Source organism: Adiantum capillus-veneris, chromosome 21 (assembly GCF_014529385.1).
Source record: "Adiantum capillus-veneris isolate H3 chromosome 21, ASM1452938v2, whole genome shotgun sequence".
Classification (NCBI taxonomy): domain Eukaryota; kingdom Viridiplantae; phylum Streptophyta; class Polypodiopsida; order Polypodiales; family Pteridaceae; genus Adiantum; species Adiantum capillus-veneris.
In genome coordinates, this window is record NC_140951.1 from 73,996,303 (window position 1) to 74,018,656 (window position 22,354).

At 44.5% G+C, this 22,354-nt stretch overlaps 1 protein-coding gene across 2 annotated transcripts in view; it reads right to left on the reverse strand.

Moving 5' to 3' along the window:
* The window catches only part of LOC147431157 (Transducin family protein / WD-40 repeat family protein), a 48,459-nt gene extending 26,242 nt beyond the window's left edge, over positions 1-22,217 (reverse strand). For both annotated transcript variants that reach the window (XM_086493809.1, XM_086493808.1), the window contains exon 1: positions 22,059-22,217. In XM_086493809.1, coding sequence (XP_086349935.1) covers positions 22,059-22,164 — 106 coding nt within the window. In that variant the 5' untranslated portion in view covers positions 22,165-22,217. The remainder of the gene's footprint in view (positions 1-22,058) is intronic.
* Positions 22,218-22,354: the final 137 nt, after the last annotated feature.

Consider the following 22,354-nt stretch of genomic DNA (forward strand, 5'->3'; position numbering starts at 1 on the left):
CACCTCGTCGAAGGAGGTCTGGGTCATAAATTTTGCAAATTTCACGTCCTTCGCAAAATTTATCATTATCTTTGCTGCATTGTCAATCAATCGTCGACGCTCCATCTCTTCAATCTCCGCCTGAGCAGGCCGAGGCGGGCCATACTCCTCGTGAGAATCTTCTTCGTGATCTCTTTCCGCATCCCCAGATGTAGAAAAAGTCGACTAATCTCTGTTTGAATCCATAAGTGTCACGAGAAAAGAATCGGATTTCCCGGTAGAAGAGAAATTGGCCGCGCTTTGATACCACTGTAATAGACTTGGACACTCCAAGTCAAGATTCTACCGCAACTGTGACAGACTTGGACACTCCAAGTCAAGAATCAATCACAACAGCACCAAATAGCCACTTCAAAAACACTTCACAGTTCACAATAGATTTGCATTGGCCCGGCGGAGTTCCGTGCCTAGAGATATTGGCCCCTAAGACTGGCGCCCCTTATTTCTTTATGTATTAATCAGTTCAAAGTACAAGAGAGTGGTTAGGGTTTCACTCTCAGACTCTGCGTCCAAATGCTCTGCAGAGTGTGTGCCCAAACCACTTATTTAAAGTTTACAAGGGTTGCCAAAAGCAGAGCCCCAAAAGCTTCAGATCCAAAAGCCTAAAAGCAAAAACTCTTTTTCTCTCTCAAACTCTCTTTAGTTTTAAAATAAAGCAATCCAATTCTTTCTCTCTCTCTCTCTCTCTCTCTCTCTCTCTCTCTCTCTCTCCTGGCAATTGCGTAGAGAAAATAAAGCAACAAGATTCTCTCTCTCTATTCTCCAATTGCGTAGGAAATTGCGTAGAAAAAAGCTGACGCCAAAAGCTGAAAATCGCCGCACTTTACGGAAATTCTGCCACGTCATCATCACGGAAAATCAGCTCTGCTGATCTTTTAGGGTTAGGGTTAGGGTTATGGTTAGGGTTAGGGTTTTTGTTGTTTTTAGGGTTTTTGGCAAATTTTAGGGTTTGCAGGTTTTAGGGTTAGGGTTTCCAGAATATGGGTTTTCAACAGTAGTCACGATTCCCGCATGCTCTCGAGCAGACACGTCATCACTTCGTGGCATACCCCCCTCTTGAAAGCATTGTAATCGCCCTCGATTACGCCTGCAAAAGAGACAGAGGCCATAAACCGTCTTAGTAGACACTGACTGTTAGTACCTACGTACTAGGAACACACATCTAGCACATGTACTAATCGACAGTCACATCACTAGACATCACATGACATTCAACATTCATTCGGATCCTAGACCATGATTTATCGGCAATGTAGCTAGCAATCGCATCTAGATCCAATCGGGACCTCATCAATGTCTAATTGACTAACCCCTATTGCAACCATGTCTATTCGAGATCAATCGGACCAAAATGCTGCAATCATTTCGTCTATCAGTTCCTGCACTTAAAAGAAGTCAAGAACAAATCAGTATCATAATCAGGAATTCCATTTCAAAACAGTTCACAGTTCACAATAGATTTGCACTCGCCCAGCGGAGTTCCATGCCTAGAGATATTGGCCCCAAAGATTGGCGCCCCTTATTTCTTAATCAGTTTAAAGTACAAGAGAGTGGTTAGGGTTTCACTCTCAGACTCTGCGTCCAGATGCTCTGCAGAGTGTGTGCCCAAACCACTTATTTAAAGTTTACAAGGGTTGCCAAAAGCAGAGCCCCAAAAGCTTCAGATCCAAAAGCCTAAAAGCAAAAACTCTTTTTCTCTCTCAAACTCTCTTGAGTTTTAAAATAAAGCAATCCAATTCTCTCTCTCTCTCTCTCCTTGCAATTGCGTAGAGAAAATAAAGCAACAAGATTCTCTCTCTCTATTCTCCAATTGCGTAGGAAAAAGCTGATGTCAAAAGCTGAAAATCCGCCGCACTTTACGGAAATTCTGCCACATCATCATCACGGAAAATCAGCTCTGCTGATCTTTTAGGGTTAGGGTTAGGTTTTTTGCTGCTTTTAGGGTTTTTGGCAGATTTTAGGGTTTGTAGGTTTTAGGGTTAGGGTTTCCACAATCTGGGTTTTCAACAAAAGTCAAGGTTCCCGCATGCTCTTGGGCAGACACGTCATCACTTTGTGACAACAACATTCACTTCAAAACAGTTCACAATTCACAATTGATTCGACACGGCCCGACAGAGTTCCGTGCCTAGAGTATTGGCCCCAAAGACCGGCGCCCCTTTCGGTATTTATTTTTATATTAATCTTCGAGCAAAGTACAACTCCCACGGGTGCTCTCTCTCAGACTCTGCGTCCATATGCTCTGTAGAGGGAGCCCCTTTGGGTTTCTTATAAAGGCTACAAGGGTTGCTAAAAGCAGAGCCCCAAAAGCTTCAAAATCAAAAGCTTCCACTTAAAAACATTTAAAAATAAAGCAACTTGACTCAACAGCTGCCAAAATTCAGCCCCGCAATTTCAGCCTTGCTTTTGCGGAGAAAAAGCAGGTACGTACAGCTTAGCCACGTCAACATTGCAACGTCGCAAATTACGGGTCCGTACAGCATGCCACGTCATCAGATTTTTGCAATTTTCGAGAGGTGCCACGTCAACAATTGTTCCGCGTTTCACGGGGCTGTCCTACTGCACATTCTATTGCACATTCTAAGGGTGTATCAGGTCATGCCACGTCACCGGTTTGTGACAGAAAGTTAGTCGACTTTTCGAGCTCAACTAATGTCGAGATTGCTTTTTAAGTTTGAGTTCTGTTTGAGAACTTGTTTTGTGATCCTGTTTGAAATTTGTTTGAAATGGATGGTATCTATTTTGAACCTGTCTTGGTGCCGATTTGAATTGTTTGACTGTGGTTTTAATACTGGTTTCAATGATTGGTGATTTTACTCCCAAGTGGAGTACTAAGAAATGATGTTTAAATATGCTTGTTCATACTCATGACCCGGACCTAGATGGTTATTTACGAGGGGAGTATTAAGAAGTCCGAGCAGTGGTTACTCTCAGCACCTCCAAACGACGCAGGCTGCGGTCTGGGGGGGCGTTTGGTTGTAAAAGGCCTCAAAATCTCCCGGCCCGGACTTTTTTAGGTTATGCGGGAGGAGTGATGAAAGAGTCGTTGAATATCTCCCGGCCCGGACCTTGTTAGGTTACGCGGGAGGAGTGTTCATCGACGGCTTTATGTTTCTATGTCTTGTAACATGCATATGTGAGCATTTGTGTTGCATTGTGATGTGCCAACCACTGAATATTCCTTATTGGATGAGATACTTCTCAGAAGTCAACGACCCAAGATATCAAGAGTTCCGATCTAAATGAGACTCCTTAGTATTCACTTGAGGGGTAGTGTCAGAAGATGAAGCAGTAGAGGTTTCCTTTTTTGTTTCTTTCTTAGGACAACCTTTTCCATGTGACCTACGACTGAACAATGGAAACACCCACGTTCTTTTGCATACAATGCTTGTTCTTCTCTGGTTAATTGACTACTTAAATATCCTTGAGCCATCTTTTCATCAGGTGTGAGTTAAGACTTATCAGATTTTCCTTTACCCTTATCCTTAGATTTATCGCTCTTTGATTGAGATTGAGATGGAGAATTAGATGAGAAGAAGAACTAAGAGAGTTCTTTTTATGGTTACCATTCCCATTAGAATTCTTGTCCTTAGACGAGTCATGAGAGGAAGAGTTACCATTACCTGAGGCCGTCTTGAGCTTACCCTTGTTGTGCTTCATCTCTTGGAGTTGAGCCAAGTGTATAGCGTCATGCAATGTCTTTGGATCACCGGCCTCCACATCAAACTTGATCGAGTGGTCCAATCCAAAGAGAAAGGCCTCTTAACCTTTCCTCATCCGATTTCCACAATTGTCCACCTAGCTGTGATATACGTTTAACATACAACATCACAGGTTTACCTTGTTGAGACAAAGCCCCAAAATCCTCTTTCAATCCCTTCGGGTACTATGAAGGTCGGAAGCGAGTCTTTAGATCCTCCTCGAACTCCTCCCAACTAAGCTCGAGAGGGGGAACGAGGAGAGACTCGGAATGGGCAGCCATGTGGGCCTCTTGCTTCTTCTCCATCCACTCATCCTTCCAAATGATGGCATCACCCGTGAGATGCATGGAAGCCAAGAGAACCTTGTTATTGTTAGACTTTTTCACAACCGCAAAATAAGATGTAAATTGATGCAACCACGGTAAATGACAATAGTACATCATCAGTACTCCATCCTCTGCACCTCCAGCAGAGCATGCTAGAGAATGAGCCCTTGGATCACATCTAAAGGCCCTTGGCCATAAAGAGCAGTTACATGAAAATCTTTTAAACTCAAAAGCAACTGGCCCAAAAGCAGGTGCTCAAAAACTTGCGCAGTGTAAATTACGGAAATCCATACAGTGCCATGCCTGCACATGTCAGCGCCGAACGCGGAAATCCGTACACTGCCACGTCAACACCCGTCAGCACGAAATCCAAGCATCCGTATAGTTGTCTTGTCATCATGTCAGCGTAAAATGCGGGATTCCATACAGTTATGCCACGTCATCAATCTTTACGCAATTTTGTGTGTTGGTGAAACTTCTTCTGCTGCTTTTGCTTCTAGGGTTTAGGCCCCTTGGCCGAGATTTGCAAGTCGGCTCCGTTCTTCGGTGGCTTCACACGTCAGCAATTTGTGATATGCGACAACGGCCACCAAGCTAGAGATTCGACATGGAGGCTACTTTGACCGCCGCCACATGTGAAATACGGATCTCCCTCGTACTTGTCAAGTTTGCCTTTGCCTTGTCCTTTATCAAGCTCTTGAATTTGCCTTGGGATTTGCAATTCGAGACAAATTGATCTTCATCTCCCTTGGAGACTCTAGGTGTGCCGAGACGGTCAACTGAGTACTACTTCATGCACTATCCATAGCCATGTTAATAATTGTCACAAACTGATGACGTTGCTCAAGATGAGTGCTCCAAACTATGCTCAAGGGTTCCTTTTACTTTCGGAAGGGAGAGCCTTTCATTTTCTTTAGAGAAAGAGTGCAATAATCACAAACAAAGTGAATGCTACTGTGAATGAAAGCGTTGAGACTGAGAGAGAGAGAGAGAGAGAGATGACACTAGACAGTTCTCAAACCCTCCTCCAAGGGCCCCACTCTCTATGGCAAGAGAGGTCTATGCTATAGATTGCACAAAACTGGTACAATGGTCTAAATGCACTGGACTTGCCGATGATGTCGACCACAGTGATGACGACGATGAGGACGGGCTGAAAACTGAAAAACGCTAGGGCTGAAAAGCTGAAATCTGTAAAACGCTGACTCTCTGCTGAATACTGACACTGTGTCGGCGAGGACGGCGGTGACGACAACTCGACGACGATGCGCTGAAAACACAAATGAAGAAATCTGAAAACAGTGGGCTGAAACTGTAAACGCTGGCTGGCTCGGCGGTACGGCGAGGATCTACTATGGGTAGGTGAGATCTGTGAGGCTATGGCTAAGTCTGCAAATGTAGAGGGCTGAAAACTGAAAACGTTGATCAATCTGCAAGTCTAAAAAACGCTAGGGCTGATCTGCAAAGTTTGCAAAACGCCAGGCTGATCTGCTAATTGCAAAAACGCCAGGCTGATCTGCAAGTTGGAAAAATGATGGGTCCTGTTGGCTAAAAACGTTGGGTTTCCTACCGGTCTTGCTGAGAAGATGCACTGCAAATCACCTTAGCTCCTTCTGCTGCTTCTACTGAGTGATCACTGCGTTTCTTCTATGTTGCCTTAGCAATTTGCCCTACTTACTTTTCCAACAAAAGTCACTTATTAATAAATAAGTCAAAAATGTGTATTTTGGGAAAAAAGGGTTCTATGCTCTGTAAAATGCTCATGATGGGTTTAAATGTCATGCTAATGATCACGTTGTGTGCAATCAGAGGATATGCAACTAATCTAAGTGCCTGGACATGCACGGCCTACGCACAGGCTCACAAGGTGCAAGACACTTCCTAGGCTAGCCTAAACCCTAGACCTGAGATAGCTTGTCCACATGCACATAGGGTTAAATGTGCACGTGACATCAAGTGAAAAGAAGTTGGTCTTGGCTTCTCCATCAAAGAAAATGAGGGCTTCCTGATCTTTCACTTTGCCCCAAGTACGGCAAAGTGTACTTTCGTTTATCTGATTCGAGTCGGGCCCCATGCAATGTGGTACCAGTTATGCTTTCATCTTTTCTTTTCTTCCGCACTCGGCTGCTGCTCTGTAACTCTCAAATTTATCTTTGGTGGTCCTTTGGTTCACCTTCTTTTCAAGAGTTCTTGTCGATCTCTTTCTACGAGTACAGGTTCTACTTTTCTGCACTCCTCTCTCCTTTCGGGTTTCCTCCTTACCTGAGAGGAGAAGCAATGGCCACGCCATCTCGAGTAAATCTTATCAATCGGGTAATTCTTCACGTGTTTCGCAAGTCTCAGGTCTATGGAGTACTTGACAGATGTGTCAACCTGCAGTTGATGTTTGTACTCCGATCTAGCAAAATTTTCCACCAAGAATCTGTCCAAATCTTCATTCTTTTCTTCATTTCCCGCGGCGGCTTTCAACTTTTCTTTTGCCTACCCACTGAAAGGTGTTATTTTGTCAGATTCTCCACAATAACCCATGTGTAATCTGGGATTCTTTATGGCTTTATGCCCTGTAAGACAAAGCGATGAAGACGGGAGCGCGCCCGATGCGCGATGTATGACGGGTGGGAGTGGCTAATAAGTCCGGGGTCGGGACACAAAAATTCTTTCAGAAAAACTAATAAGTCCGGGGTCGAGACTCGAAGATTCTTTCACAAAAACTATGTGTGCTGCAAAAAGGATTGGATCCTCCGTAGAAGAAGAATCTTTTTGTGCTCTGATACCACTGTAACCGGCTTGGACACTCCAAGAGAGAAATCAATAGCAACATATGAACAGAAACTTCATAATCACTGAACTTTAATGGAGAGAGAGAGAGAGAGAGAGAGAGAGAGAGAGAGAGTGGACACGGCCCGATGGAGTTCCGTGCCTAGAGGTATTGGCCCCAATGTCACAAGACGAGCACCATGTGCCAATAGAAAAGAACACACTAAACAGACTTTTAGCACTTCAATAACAACTGAACTGAAATGGAGAGACAACACTTGACACGGAGTGGCGGAATTCCACCCCAAAGAGTATTGGCCCCAAACCTTGGCGCCCCTTTCAGTATTTCTTCATATTGCATCATCAAAGTACAAGCCGGTACTCCATCCTCTGCACCTCCGTCCAAAAGCATGCCAAACAATGAGTCCATGGCCTCATATTTAAAAGCCCTAGGCCCAAAAGCAGTTTACATGAAAAGCCTTCAAACTCAAAAGCATCTGGTGCAAAAGCAACTGGTCCAAAAAGCTGGCGTTGGAAATCACCCTCCGTAAATCACGAAAATCCGTACAAGCTGCCATGTCATCATTGTCAACGTGAAACGTGGAAATCCGTACAATTTTGCCATGTCAGCATATGTCAGCGAAAAAACCCGGAATCCCGTACAGTTCTGCCACGTTAGCATGTCAGCACAAAACCCGGAATTCCGTACAAGATGCCACGTCATCAATCAACGTGAACTGCGGGATTCCGTACATCTGTTGCTTCTGCTTCTTCACTTAGGGTTTAGACCCCTTGACCGGGATCTGCAAGTTGGCTTAGGTCTTCAGTGGCTTGACACGTCAGCAATTTGTGGCATCCCCCCCTTCTTGAAAGTGAGTAATCGTCCACGATTACAGCATATCTGCAAAACAACTCAGGTTAGCTGAAAAAAAATTCGAGGGACATTTAGAGGGACAATCAGTTTGCTCTTTTTTTGTTCTTCTCCTTGCGGCTCTTTTGATCAAGGAGTTGGCTTCTCCTTTCGTCCAGATCGGGACTTTTTGATATTCCGACGTAGTAAAATTCGCCATCACACCCAAACCGCACTGATCTTCGACGGGTGTCTTGATGCACTAAAATTACATATCCAGGCAATCTCATCCAATTAGGAATATTCAGTGGTTGGCACATCACAATGCAACACAAATGCTCACATATGCATGTTACAAGACATAGAAACATAAAGTCGCCGATGAACACTCCCCCCGCAAATAACCATCCAGGACCAGGCCATGAGATGTTCAACGACTCCCTCATCCACTCTCCGAGCCATGAGACCAAACATCCTGTGTTGTTTGGAGGTGTTGAGAGTATCGATTGCTCAGACTTCTTAATACCCCCCCCGTAAATAACCACAAGGGTCCAGGCCATGAGCAAAAACAACAATACGCCCCCCGTAAATAACCACAAGGGTCGGAGCCATGAGTAAAAACAGCACTTCTCAAACATTTCAATACTCCCCCACAAATAACCATAAGGGTCCGAGCCATGAGTATGAACAAGCATTATCAAACATCATTTCTCAGTACTCCACCCGGGAGTAAAATCACCAATCATTGAAATCAGTATTAAAACCAGAATCAAACATTTCAAATCGGCACCAAGACAGGTTCAAAACAGATATCATCCATTTCAAACAAATTCCAAACAGGATCACCAAACAAGTTCTCAAACAGATTTCAAACTTAAAAAGCAATCTCGACATCAGTCAAGCTCGAAAAGTCGATTGACTTTCCATCATGAAAACTGCACCAAAAATTAGGGTTAGGTACCTTCCATAAGGTCGTAGCCGACCGCAGCATGATCCACAAACTCTTGAATAGTCGAAACAAGCCTCAACAAGCAATGTTCTTGTGGCAGTGATGGTAGTCTCAAAACCTGGCAATCACACTGGACCTCCAAGGTTATCAACAAAAGACACTTGCTGAGAGACGTCTAAAGACTGCAAGTTGTAATTTGCTAGGGTTTTCGTGGCAAGCATTTCAGGATACCCAACTCTGCCAGAAACCATATAACTTCGGGCAAAAATTTTCTTGAAAGCTTGCCAAGTCCTTGGAGTGAGCGGCTTGGTAGCTACAGACATCCACCATTGCATCTGAGAAAAACAGTAGCTCGAAACAAATCTTGATCCTTCTATTGCAAGTGATCTTAATGGCTTATGCCCTGTAAGACATGAGCGGTGAAGACGGGAGCCCGCCTGATGCGCAATGAAGAAGGGTAGAGTGGCTAATAAGCCGCGTAACAGGGAATGGCCATTTTCAGGTCCCCGTTCCCATTCCATTTTTTCATTCCGGATTCCCGTTCCTTGTTTCAAACGTGAGTACCCGAAACAGGGAATGGCACTTCATGCATGTTGCCGTTCCCTGTTCCCCGTTCCGGGTAACTCAGCTAATAAGTCCGGGGTCGGAGCACGAAGATAAAATTCCCGATGAGCTTTGGAAGTGCGATCTTTCTCTGTCTACTCTTTGGAAGGACCGGTATGCTTTCAGAAAAGCACACCCCTGATGCTCGGATACCACTGTCACAAGACGGGCACCACGTGCCAATAAAAAAGAACAGACTGAACAGATTTTTAGCACTTCAATAACAACTGAGTTGAAAGAGAGACAACACGTGACACGGAGTGGCGGAATTCCACCCCAAAGAGTATTGGCCCCAAACCTTGGCGCCCCTTTCGGTATTTCTTTATATTGCATCATCAAAGTACAAGCTGGTACTCCATCCTCTGCACCTCCGTCCAGAAGTATGCAAGAGAATGAGCCCATGGCCTCATATTAAAGGCCCTAGGCCCAAAAGCAATTTACATGAAAAGCCTTCAAACTCAAAAGCAATGGGTGCAAAAGCAACTGGTCCAAAAGGTTGGTGCTGGAAATCAATCTCCATAAATCACGAAAATCCCTACAGGCTGCCATGTCATCACTGTCAACGTGAAACACAAAAATCCGTACAGTTCTGCCACGTAAGCATGTCAACGAAAAACCCGGAATTCCGTAGATCCTGCCTCTCAATTTTTGTTAGGGGACAGATGTTCATGGAGGCTAGCGTGATTTGCAAAAATCCGTACATCCTGCCACGTCAGCAACTGTTAGTGCAAAACGCGGAAATCTATAATGTATGCCACGTCAACATGCCATCGCAAATTCTGCCACGTCATCAGTCCAACAGTCTGTCAGCGTGTGTGTGTGCGACAGTGCACCCCAAGTCTAGATTCTGTCACGACACGAGAGATTCACTTAAAATACTTCACAACTTTAAAATCACAATTCAATTTGGTCGACACGGCCCGGCGAAGTTCCGTGCCCAAAGAGATTGGCCCCAAAGACAGGCGCCCCTTACGGTATTTCTTTTCTATTAATCTTTGAGCAAAGTAAAACTCCCGCAGGGTCCTCCGCTCTCAGACTTTGCGTCCAGATCCTCTGAGAAGTGAGGCCCTTAGGGCTCTTTTATTCTTACAAGGGAAACCAAAACCAGAGCCCCAAAAGTAGTTAAACTCCAAAAACAACTTGATCCCAAAAGCTTTAAAACTTAAAAGTAAAAGCTCCAAAAGCAATCAACGCAAATTATGGAAATTCCGTACAATTTGTCAGCGCAAAATCCGGAATTGTCTGTACACTTTGCCACGTCAGCATGTTAGCGCGGAATCCGAAAATCCGTATTGTTGCCACGTCATTGCATCCGTACAATTCTGTCGGGTCATCTTTCCCGCCCAAGTTATCATGCCACGTCATCAGTCTGGGTGGTTCTGCCACGTCATCACTTGGTGACATTGCCTCTCTCTTCACTGCCCGCTGCATTGATGGGGCCCTCCTTGCTTGCAAGAAAATGCCACCTTAAAGCACAGTGCGTATCAAAACGTCATTGCCATAAAATGCCGATGGTCCGCTTCTCCCTATAGCCCTGCGTTTTAAGATACCATGTCAAAGTCCAAGATGCAGAAGCGTACACTGAGAGAGAGACAGAGAGAGAGAGAGAGAGAGAGGTTTCTCAACCAACCAAATGGGCAATGAGTTAGATATATTACAATGGGGGCTCATGGTGCACTTATATACTAACCTCAGGGCCTTATGACATATGTACCCCCCTCAACAGATTTTGCCCTACCAAGAATCGTGTCAAATAAGTAAAATAAATACCTAAAGACAAAAAATTCACTAGGATCGCATTGGGTCATTCACTTCAGATGATTAAACTTTGGCATACTAATGGGGAGGTGCCCACCAATCCCCCCCCTCTTAACAAAAATGCCCAACCCACGTCAAATAAATGGGAATATGAAGGGTCAAAAAGCATAGAAATAAGGCGCCCGTCAAAAAGGCCACAAGTGGCACATAAGACAAACTCTGGGCCACGATCCCTAGACTCTAGAAAAGCCTCTAGACCACGCATAGCCACAAAGAAGCATTCACTCACAAGCAGGGTTGACATGTACAATCACGTACGACGGTACACGTACGAAGACGTGCGGTACTAATCGAACTAAAAAAAATGAGACGTTCGTTGACGTAACATACGATGCAAAAAAAATTCATACGCCTTACACACTAGAAGAGGAACTAAACAAGTTAGAACATGATAGATCATATGAGTTATGACATAGACCTTAGTACTTAGTACTAAGTACTTGCTGACGGCCATAGTAGATCCGCTACTCGAGCCTCGTTGCACATTGGTCACGGTTGTTTGAGCCAATGCAGTGATTGGGCTCTTGGTCAAATGCAATCGAAATTGCGAAACAATCCCACCTCACAAATCACCGCCAAAAAAAAAAAACAAACAAACAAAAAACAAAACCAAAAACAAAAAAAACAAGTAATGTACGGAACGTACGAGTCGTGCGGTACGGTACGGAACGTACGACTCGTTTTGTACGTCGTACGAGGACAACTCTGCTCACAAGATCTAGACAGGAAAACCCAAGAGATGGACCCCAAAACTTCACCCACTTTCCACACTGTAAGGGAGGGGCACCATGTGCCAACTGAAAGAGCAAACTGGAACAAACTTTTAGCACTTCAAACACAATTGAATAAAGAGAGAGAGTGTCACAAACTGCTAGTGTGTCAAAGCCCTGAAGAAGGAAGCCAACTTGCAAATGTTGGCCGAGGGGCCTAAACCCTAAGAAGAACAAGTAACAGAAGAAGAAGTCCTACCAACTTATGGGGACCCCATCCAATGGGGCCCCAAGTGACAAAGGATTAAAATAAAGCAGGACCCACACACACACAGAAAGTCTTGCGTGGCAGCTAATGACGTGGCAATTGTAGGGAAATTTCGGAAATTGCGCTGACATGATGACGTGGCAAACTGTATGACGTTTTGCGTTGATTGCTGTACGGAATTCCGTGATTTATGCTGGTAACTTTTTGGACCAGAAGCTTTTGAGTTTGAAGGCTTTTCATGTAACTGCTTTTCATAAGCCACGGGCCTTTAAATATGTGCTAAGGGCTCATTCTCTGGCATGATTCCGAGAGAAGGTGTAGAGTCTGGAGTACCGGCTTGTACTGAGTTGATGCAATATAAAGAAATACCGAAAGGGGCGCCAAGGTTTGGGGCCAATACTCTCTGGGGTGGAATTCCGCCACTCCGTGTCACATGTTGTCTCTCTCTTTCAGTTCAGTTGTTATTGAAGTGCTAAAAGTCTGTTCAGTCTGTTCTTTTCTATTGTCACGTGGTGCCCGTCTTGTGACAGTGGTATCAGAGCATCAGGCGTGTGCTTTTCTGAAAGCATACCAGTCCTACAAAAGAGCAGACAGAGCTATTGGAATTTTACTTGAATTATTTTCGGATTCCCAATCCCAGACTTATTAGCCAATTCCACCCTTCTTCATCGCGCATCGGGCGCGCTCCCGTCTTCATCGCTCTGTCTTACAAGGCATAAGCCATAAAGAACCCAAGACATGGAATTCATGGATTCAGCAAAATATTTGCAAATTCTGCTCAACGAGCTTCATGACATTCTTTCGCGGCATCCTCGGCAGAATCTTCCAATGCTGCAAAGTTTTTAACAATTTTTGAACTACATGTTACCCCCTCTGATGCCCCAGGTGGTACCTCCTCCTCCGGTATCAGAAAGTACGAGAGCTTCCAACCGACAACCTTCTTAGCCGTCTATTCCGATCGAGGGAGTTTTCAAGAACATGGTGCAGCCATCTGACCCTGATCCAGTACAACCGCCATTACCCCCACCTCCACCACCACCACCGCCACCGGCCTACAATGGTTGGAGCCCATATGGATACCCCTGTTATCCATACCCGGGATATGCGCCTTACCAACCCAAAGATTTCAAAGATGGCGGCACGACAGTCAAATTTTTCACTTTTTCTGGGGTGAAAGATCGCAAGAAAGCATTGCAGTTCCTACAGCAATTCGACAACATCTATGCTTTAAGGAACTATATAGAAGAATCCAAGATTTCTCGAGCAGCAGAATTCTTAAAGATAATGCTATGCAATGGTGGAGTTGTCACAAAGTGAAGACGTGGCGGACAACAGAAACCCTAATTTCTGCCAGAAACCCGAAAATTCCTGCAAACCCTAATTTTTGCCAAAAACCCTAATTTCCGAAAATCGCGGAGGCTGAAATTTTTTTATTTTTTTTTAAAAAAAATTTGGAAAATGATGAGCGACGCAAATTTCGCTTTTTCTCTACTTAAATGAGAAAGAGAGAGAGAATGCTTTTGCTTTCATGTTTTGACTCTCTGTGAGAGAGAGAGAGAGAGCAATTGTTTTTTATTTGAAGCTTTTGGGGCTCTGCTTTTGGGCATCCCTTGTAACCTTTAAATTAGTGGTGAGGGCCTCACTTCTCAGAGCATCTGGACGCAGAGTCTGAGAGTGAAACCCTAACCACTCTCTTGTACTTTGATGATTGATTAATATAAAAAGAAATACCAAAAGGGGCGCCAGTCTTTGGCGCCAATATCTCTAGGCATGGAACTCCGCCGGGCCAGTGCAAATCTATTGTGATTTGTGAATTGTTTTGAAGTGGTTATATGGTGCTGTCGCGGTTGATTCTTGACTTGGAGTGTCCAAGTCTGTTACAGTGGTATCAGAGCACGGCCGATTTCTCTTCTACGGGAAATCTGATCCCCGAATTTTTTTTCCGCGGCACCTATGGCTTCAGGCAATGATCAGTCGACTCCCTCTGCATCTGGAGATGCGGGCTTGGATCACAAAGAAGATTCAGGCAGAGAGTATGGCCCGCCTTGGCCTACTTAGGCAGAGCGGCGAGAGATAGAGCGTCGCCAGTTGATCAGCGATGCAACAAAGATGATGCTCAATTTTGCCAAGGACCCGAAGATGGCAAAATATATGAACCAGACTGCTTTGGAAGAGGTACAAACGGAGTGGCAGAGAACCACAACAACACTCCCGAAACCCGCTCTCAAGAAACCTTCTGCCTCCAAGAAATATACGAAGAAGGAACTGGAGAACGTGGTTGATGCACGGATTGCTCAGCTTTTTGACACGCAAAAGAAAGCCAAAAAGCACGGCAAAAAGCAGAAGAAAGGCACTGACTTCCCGGGATATTTGAGTCGTCGGTCAACATTTGACAAGGCAAAGAAATTGAAGAAGCGCGTCAAGTTTGAAGACCTACCCAGTTCTTCTTCTTCTTCTTCTTCTTCTTCTTCTTCTGACAGTTCTTCTAGCTCCTCGGATTCGAGCGAAGAAGACAGAAAAGGTAAAAAGCGAAGCAAGAAGCAACGCTTTGGAAAGGGCAAGAGAAAGGCAAAGAAGGCTAAATCTCGCCCAGAGACTGACAGTTCTACTGAGGACTCGTCTACAGACAGCTCAGATTCCGATGACGGAAAGTTTTATGCGAACAAGAAGAATTTTTACAAAGCCAACCAATATGACTTTCTCGAAAATAAAGGAAAGAAAGTCCGAGAGTTTAAGGAAGGTGGCCACTCGATCAAGTTTGATACTTTTCAGGATATTCAGATGCTTCGAAGGCTTTGTCTTTTATACAGCAATTTGACATCGCTTTCGCGGGAGGACGCTATTCAGAGCACTCCAAGATTCGGAGAGCTGCCTCTTACTTTAAGGGGAATGCTCGTACTTGGTGGTCCACGCTTCTATTAAGCAAGACTGTGCCAGTTACATGGCTGAAATTCAAGAGGCTTTTTATTTCTTCTTGGTTGACTCAAGAGTTTGAGCGAGATATACGAGCTGCTTGGAACCATCTCCGGATGACCAAGAGCGATACAGTGAATTCTTATTGTGAAAGATTCTGGAGCTCTTTTCTACCCGCCTCTTCATTCAAGAAGATCTCGTTCAGAGAACAGATTGAGCGGTTTACCTTGGGTCTACCTACAGAAATCCGAAATCACTGCTTGGAACAGAAGTCAGCTTCTTTTCAGGAGTTGATGAGTCATGCGAAGCGGGGCTTTGCCATTCACTCTGGCAGTTTGACCTACCCCACAGATGAGGCCATGACACAACGAGCCGAACAGACTTCTGGGAATGAAAGTAGAATGAAAAAGAGCAACCAAGGAAAAAAAAAAAGGATGCACGACCCAAGCTTACTCCTGAGGAGAGAGCTCGCTTCATCAGAGAGGGGAAGTGCTTTGGATGCGGGGAACATGGACATATTTCCGCAAAGTGCCCTGATAAGGCACAGAAAGAACAAAATGATAAAGACGACGACAGATCTGAGAGTTCGAGAGCAGCTAAGGAATGTGGCAGAAAAGGCAGATAGAAAAGCAGAACTTGTACCACATGGCGTGGGACCTGCACCGAATCTAATGAATGAAAGTACAAACTTTGCCGCTTTCGGGGCAAAGTGAAGGATCAGGAAGCTCTTTTGAAGGAGCCAAGGCCAACTTCTTTTCACTTGGAATTGGCGGCTCAATTTGGAACTACGCCCGACAGACTGACGCCACAGGCGGAGGTAGTTCGACTGGCACCCGGATGGGATGTTGCCATTACACCGAGCATTGGCAAACTTCGTTTGCAATGACAGGGGTGTTCAGGGCACGCGAGTGACGTTCTACTCGGGATCCCTTGGTACCACAAGAACTACGCCGTGGTTGACTACCGGGCCGAGAAAGCGACTTTGATAAATGAAGGGCTTAGAGATTGTACTTGATGAACTTCAGTTTTCTTACTCATTCTTTTGGGAGAACTGAACGATGGATAAAAGTTGAATATGTTTTGACCTGAAGAAAAGAACGCCAAGATTTTTTTCTCCACGCTCATGCTGATTGCTTTTGAGAGGGCCTGAAGATCATACCATTGATCTGATATCTGGAAGCACGCCACCGAATCGGCCACCTTATCGTGTGAGCCGAGTACAGAATGAAAAGATTATGAACTCAGTGAAAGACCTCTTGGAAAAGGGTATTGTCCAGCCTAGTACTTCACCGTATTGCTCTCCAGTGTTGTTCGTTTTGAAGAAAGACGGATCTTGGCGCAATGGCATCGATTCTAGCACTCTCAACGAAATCACCATCAAGAACAGATTTCCAATTCCTAGGATCGATGATATACTCGACAGGTTACAGGGATCCTCGTGCTCTAGCAGGATTGACTTGAAGAGTGGATATCATCAGATCAGGATAGCGCCAGGAGATGTCTACAAGACAGCTTTTCGGACAACTTTTGGGTTATTTGAGTTTTTGGTGATGCCTTTTGGCTTAACCAATGCTCCTGCGACATTTAACCGGATGATGGATAGGATTTTTCGAGAGTACAGGCTATTTGTTGGCACTTTCTTTGACGACATCATTGTTTTCTCCAAGAATGAGGCAGAACACAGAGATCATCTGCTTCAAGTCTTTCAGGCATTACGAGATCACACATTAGTGATTAATGCTACGAAAAGTGAATTTTTCCTACCAGAGATACCTTTTTTGGGACACATTGTGTCAACAGCAGGAGTGCAAATGAACCCGGCCAAGATAGAGACTATTCGTGATTGGCCCGATTTGAGGAATGTCCATGAAGTTAGAAGCTTCTTGGGACTGTGTTCGTACTACAGGCGGTTCATACGAAAGTTTGCAGAGGTTGCTTCCCCTTTGCATACCTTGACACAGAAAGGAGTACCTTTTTCGTGGGGACCCACAGAGGTGACTGCCTTTCAGACATTGAAAGAGAAATTCACTACAGGACAAGATTTGACTTTGCCGGACTTGCAGAAGTCATTTGAAGTATTTTGTGATGCTTGTGGTCGTAGTCTGGGTACGGTCTTGATGCAAGAAGGCCATGTCATAGCTTACGAGAGCCGTTTGTTCTCTAGGCCGGAGATGACAGCACAGATCTATGGGAAAGAGCTTTTGGCGGTTATCCACGCTCTTACTCAGTGGCGGCATTACCTACTCGGAGCGGATTTTACTGTCTTTACAGACCATCAGAGTTTGCGCTACTTCTGGTCACAGAAGCAGCTTTCGGAAAAGCAGATGCGGTGGGTGAACATCTTGTCACAGTTCCACTTCCAGATTGTCCATGTGCAGGGACAGAAGAATGTGGTGGCAGATGCTTTGTCTCGAAAACCGTTGGTTCTGGCTATTTCCGCGATACATCATAGGAGCTTCGAGGATATGGTCGATCAGTGTGCCACAGATACAGATTTTGCAGATATTTTCACACGGATACGAGATGGGGAGACAGTAGCTGGATACTCCCTTCGGGAAGGCTACTTGATGAAAAAGACTATGTTGTGCGTTACACAGCCGTTGAGGGAAAAGGTTATGACTGATTGCCACTGTCCACCTTTTACGGGTCACCGCGGCATTGCTACCACCATGAAAGAGGTAGAGAGAGATTTCTTTTGGCGGAGACTGAAGAAGGATGTGGAAGAGTTTGTGCGCAGTTGCTTGGTATGCCAGAAGGTCAAGTTTGACAGGCATAAGGCACAGGGATTGTTACAGCCTTTACCCATACCCACCCGCCCCTGGGAAAATATTGAAATGGATTTCATTTTTTTTTATCTCCTGAGAATACAGAATGATCACGATGATTTTCCGATTACATGGCACGCCTGAGACGATTGTCTCCGACATAGACCCCAGATTTATGAGTTTGTTTTGGAAGGCAATTTGGGAGAACATTGGCACGCGGTTGCAGTTCTCGTCATCGTTCCACTTGCAGACTGACGGGCAATCTGAGATTGCCAATTCAGTGATTTTAGATTTATTGAAGTCTTGTATCTCGCATCAGAAGACTCAATGGGAAAAGAACTTACCTTTGGTGGAATTTGCCTACAATAACACGATACACTCTTCGACGGGGAAGATGCCATGTGAGATTGTTGAAACTGCTGCGAAGGTTCCATCCTTCCTAAGCACGAAAGATTAGAAATTTGAAGCGGATGAATATTCGCGAGATTTGGATACGGCTTTTGCCAAGGTTCGCGATACTTTGCAGGAGTCTCAAGAACGACAGAAAAAGGCAGCGGATCGCCATCATCGCGACTGGAAACTGAAGGAGGATGATTGGGTGCTCTTACTTTTGAGAAGGCACGCCTAAGAAAGAAAAAGGGAAAGGAGAGGCTTTTTCCAAAGCTTAGTATGTGATACTACGGACCTTTCCAGATTACTGACAAGATAAATGATGTCTCCTTTCGATTGAAACTGCCAGATACTTGGAGGATTCACAATGCATTGCATGTGAGTCTCTTGAAACCTGTTAAGGGTGATGTGCCAGATGATGGGGAGCCTGATGAGCAACCCAAAGTGGAAGAAAACGAGGAGATCCTTGTTCCTAAACAGATTTTGGCACATAATGATACGAAGAAAGGTAAAGTCCGAAGGCGGTTCTTGGTTAAGTTCAAGAACTTTCCTACATTTGATGCGAAGTGGATGGAGGAGGAGGACCTAGCAGATACTCCTCGGATTGTGAAACTTTACCTCGATGTTTTGGTTTAGCATAGTCTACTCCAAACGAAACCCAGAATTCAGCTTGGCCGGAGATTTAGTGCAGTGGGATGCACAAGAGGGGAGTCACTCCACTCCTTTGTCAACAGATGCCTCGATTTTGATACTAAAGTCACTGATGTCTCTTTGAGCTTCAGGGATACTGAGAGCTGACAGTATTCTGCTGGATGACTTTATGAAATGGAATTCTTGATTATGATACTGATTTGTTCTTGACTTCTTGTTAGTGCAGGAACTGATAGACGAAATGACTGCAGCATTTTGGTCTGATTGATCTCGAATAGACATGGTTGCAATAGGGGTTAGTCAATCGGACATCGTTGAGGTCCCGATTGGACCTAAATGTGATTGCTAGCTACATTGCCGATAAATCATGGTCTAAGATCCGAATGAATGTTGAATGTCATGTGATGTCCTGTGATGTCTGGTGATGTCCTGTGATGTGACTGTCGATTTTGTACATGTGCTAGATGTGTGTTCCTAGTACGTAGGTACTAACAGTAAGTGTCTGCTAAGACGGTTTATGGCTTTTGTCGGTTTTGCAGGCGTAATCGCAGTCGATTACAATGCTTTCAAGAGGGGGGTATGTCACAAAGTGATGACGTGGCGGACAGTAGAAACCCTAAAATTCTTGCAAACCCTAATTTTTGCCAAAAACCCTAATTTTTGAAAATCGCGGAGGCTAAAATTTTTATTTTTTTTTTAAAAAAATTTTGGAAAATGATGAGCGACGCAAATTTCGCTTTTTCTCTACTTAAATGAGAAAGAGAGAGAGAATGCTTTTGCTTTCATGTTTTGACTCTCTGTGAGAGAGAGAGAGCAATTGTTTTTGATTTGAAGCTTTTGGGGCTCTGCTTTTGGGCATCCCTTGTAACCTTTAAATTAGTGGTGAGGGCCTCACTTCTCAGAGCATCTGGACGCAGAGTCTGAGAGTGAAACCCTAACCGCTCTCTTGTACTTTGATGATTGATTAATATAAAAAGAAATACCGAAAGGGGCGCCAGTCTTTGGGGCCAATATCTCTAGGCACGGAACTCCGCCGGGCCAGTGCAAATCTATTGTGATCTGTGAATTGTTTTGAAGTGGTTATTTGGTGCTGTCGCGGTTGATTCTTGACTTGGAGTGTCCAAATCTGTTACAGGAGTTCAATCGCGACACAACCGCATGCTCCAAGGACCTAGCAAGCTTTCAAGACAGTTTTTGCATGTAGTTACATGACTTCTATGTTTGAAGTCCAGATTTTGGCAGAGTGGGGCAACTTGAAAATGCTTGCCTCCGAAACCATGGACGAATATAACCAAAGGTTTCTCGACGTGTACCGTCCGGTGTCCAGATGTTCTTGTCGTTGCTTGGACCACTTCTTCAAGAACATTCATAAGATTGGTTTGGTTGCAAAAAAGCTTGAAAATGCAACATAAGTTGTCATATTTGTGACAAGAAAATCGACTAAGTTGGCATTGTTTCAATAGCTTAGCAAGAAGGATTTGTAAAGCCGGCTGCCCAACAATTTGAGTGCTACTATAATACGTTGGCCAATCTTGTGAATGAGAAACAAGATGCAAGATGGTGTGGAATGGTGAGAAACTTTTGGGGCTTGCACACCCACATTACAAGCTCTTGCTTTAAGAGTGCTTGAGTGCTTTCTCGAGGGACATGCCTCACCATGTGAGAAATTGGAGCACTTTCTCTCTCATTCACACAAAGAGAAGAAATACACAACTCCCGTCTCATTCAGAGAAGCTACTATACACACACACCAACTTGAGGCTCACATCCAAAATAAAAGAACGTAGAAAGAATCAACACAATATCAACTCGTTGTAACTCGAGGACCAAAACTTTGCAAGGTAAAGTCTGCATCTCCACTATACGACTAAAACATATGTCTTGATGAATCTAGAATAAGCCCAGATTCACCTTTAAAGGAAAGTGAAATGTATAGAATCATGGTAGCCACCCATAAGGCAATATAACCATTAGCTCCATCATGCATAGTGTTGACAAAATACTATGACATTCCCACTAACATCATCACTACCCAATTATGGGTGTAGGACTTGGTACCAATATATGCTCACACACGTGTGAGCTTACATCAATACAAAGATCTATGTGCTGAGTTTTTGTCTTAACTCTAGAGATGCAGGGCAAGTTCAGCCATAATGAAGCCCAGCCCTAAAAGACGCATTAAAGTTCTTCTTCTTCTTCATCTATTGAATCTTCTTTGTCGGTGTTATGCTCACGTTCTTCTTCTATAGATGAGTGTGCTGCTTGTAATTTTCTTGCAAGTCTAGTCTTAGGTGCTTCCGGTGCCGGTGGAAGGTTGTCAGACATTCGCCATAACTTGCACGAAAACTTCACCATGTTAAGTCTCCATGTCCGCTATTCAACTGAAAAATCTATCTGGATGATTCTGGGATAAGCCGAAATTCACCTTTGAAGGGAAGTGCAAGGTATAGACTCATGGAAGTCATCCAGAAGTCAATAGAAAAACAGTTCCAGCAGGCAATACACTATTGCACTTGTGTTTTGCCCAACAATGTAAAGCAAATTCATGGCATTGTGCTTGGCATTTACTCGGATGCATTACAACATTTATACTATTCATAACATAAGAGTTACCAATTTTATAGTGTATGGCTTTTGGAGCGAGCAGGGTGGAGTCTCGCCTACGCATGATTTGTCAAGCAGCCCTGCAAGAAAATGGTGATCACTTTCTTGCTAGCAGGATACTTGAGCTGGGAAAACCTCCAAAAGATTACCAGCAAAAAAGGTCTTTTATTTTCTTGCATAATAAGAACCCCAAAGTTCAAACAAGTTGCACACATGGCAAGGTTTGTGCATCATAGCCAAAGGTGATCCATTAAAATCCCATTTTGGGTTTTTCTTGGACAAGGTGACATGCATGATAACTTTGGAGGGCAACTACTTTCAATGTATCAATGAACAACTAACATCCCTATTACATCAAGGTTTCACAACCTCACATATGGGCATCATCGTCAACAATGGGTGGTTCATCATCGCACATTACATTGGGGTACCAACTCTTGCCCGTCCGTACATGGTCATGCCCTACCACAACAATAGCATATGTACTGGCATCTCCCCCTGCTCAGTGCCACTGTGTATGACACCTCTAGAAGCTGAAACCCCTGATGATGCATTTCTGATGATTTTGGTGAAGCTCGCGTGGCGTCAGCACCTATCCTTGTCGGGCATGTGACGGGGAAGAAGTTAGTGATCGTGCCGGACACAAACATAAAGAACTCAAACGCCCTTTTTTTCCCTGCCAAAAGAACGCACTGCACTGTGGGAACTTACCTGCGAGCAGGAAGGGGTAACGCTGCTGCCCAGGTGCTGTGAGAAGGCGGAGCGCAGATATGTCTCCCTTGTATGGACCTGTGTGTATGCGCCCGAGCGGCTCCATGGGCAAAGTTGGAAAGTGGAGCGGCTGGTCTGCAACTAGAGTGCTTCATGAAGGACAAGTTAAGTTAAAATTTAAACTACATACGAGGGGTACATAGGCTGGGTTCACATCAAGTTGGGCCAATCAAAGTCTCCATTTGGCAACTTCTATTCACAAAGGGCGGTGGAAATCTGAAAAGTTTCTTCCACGT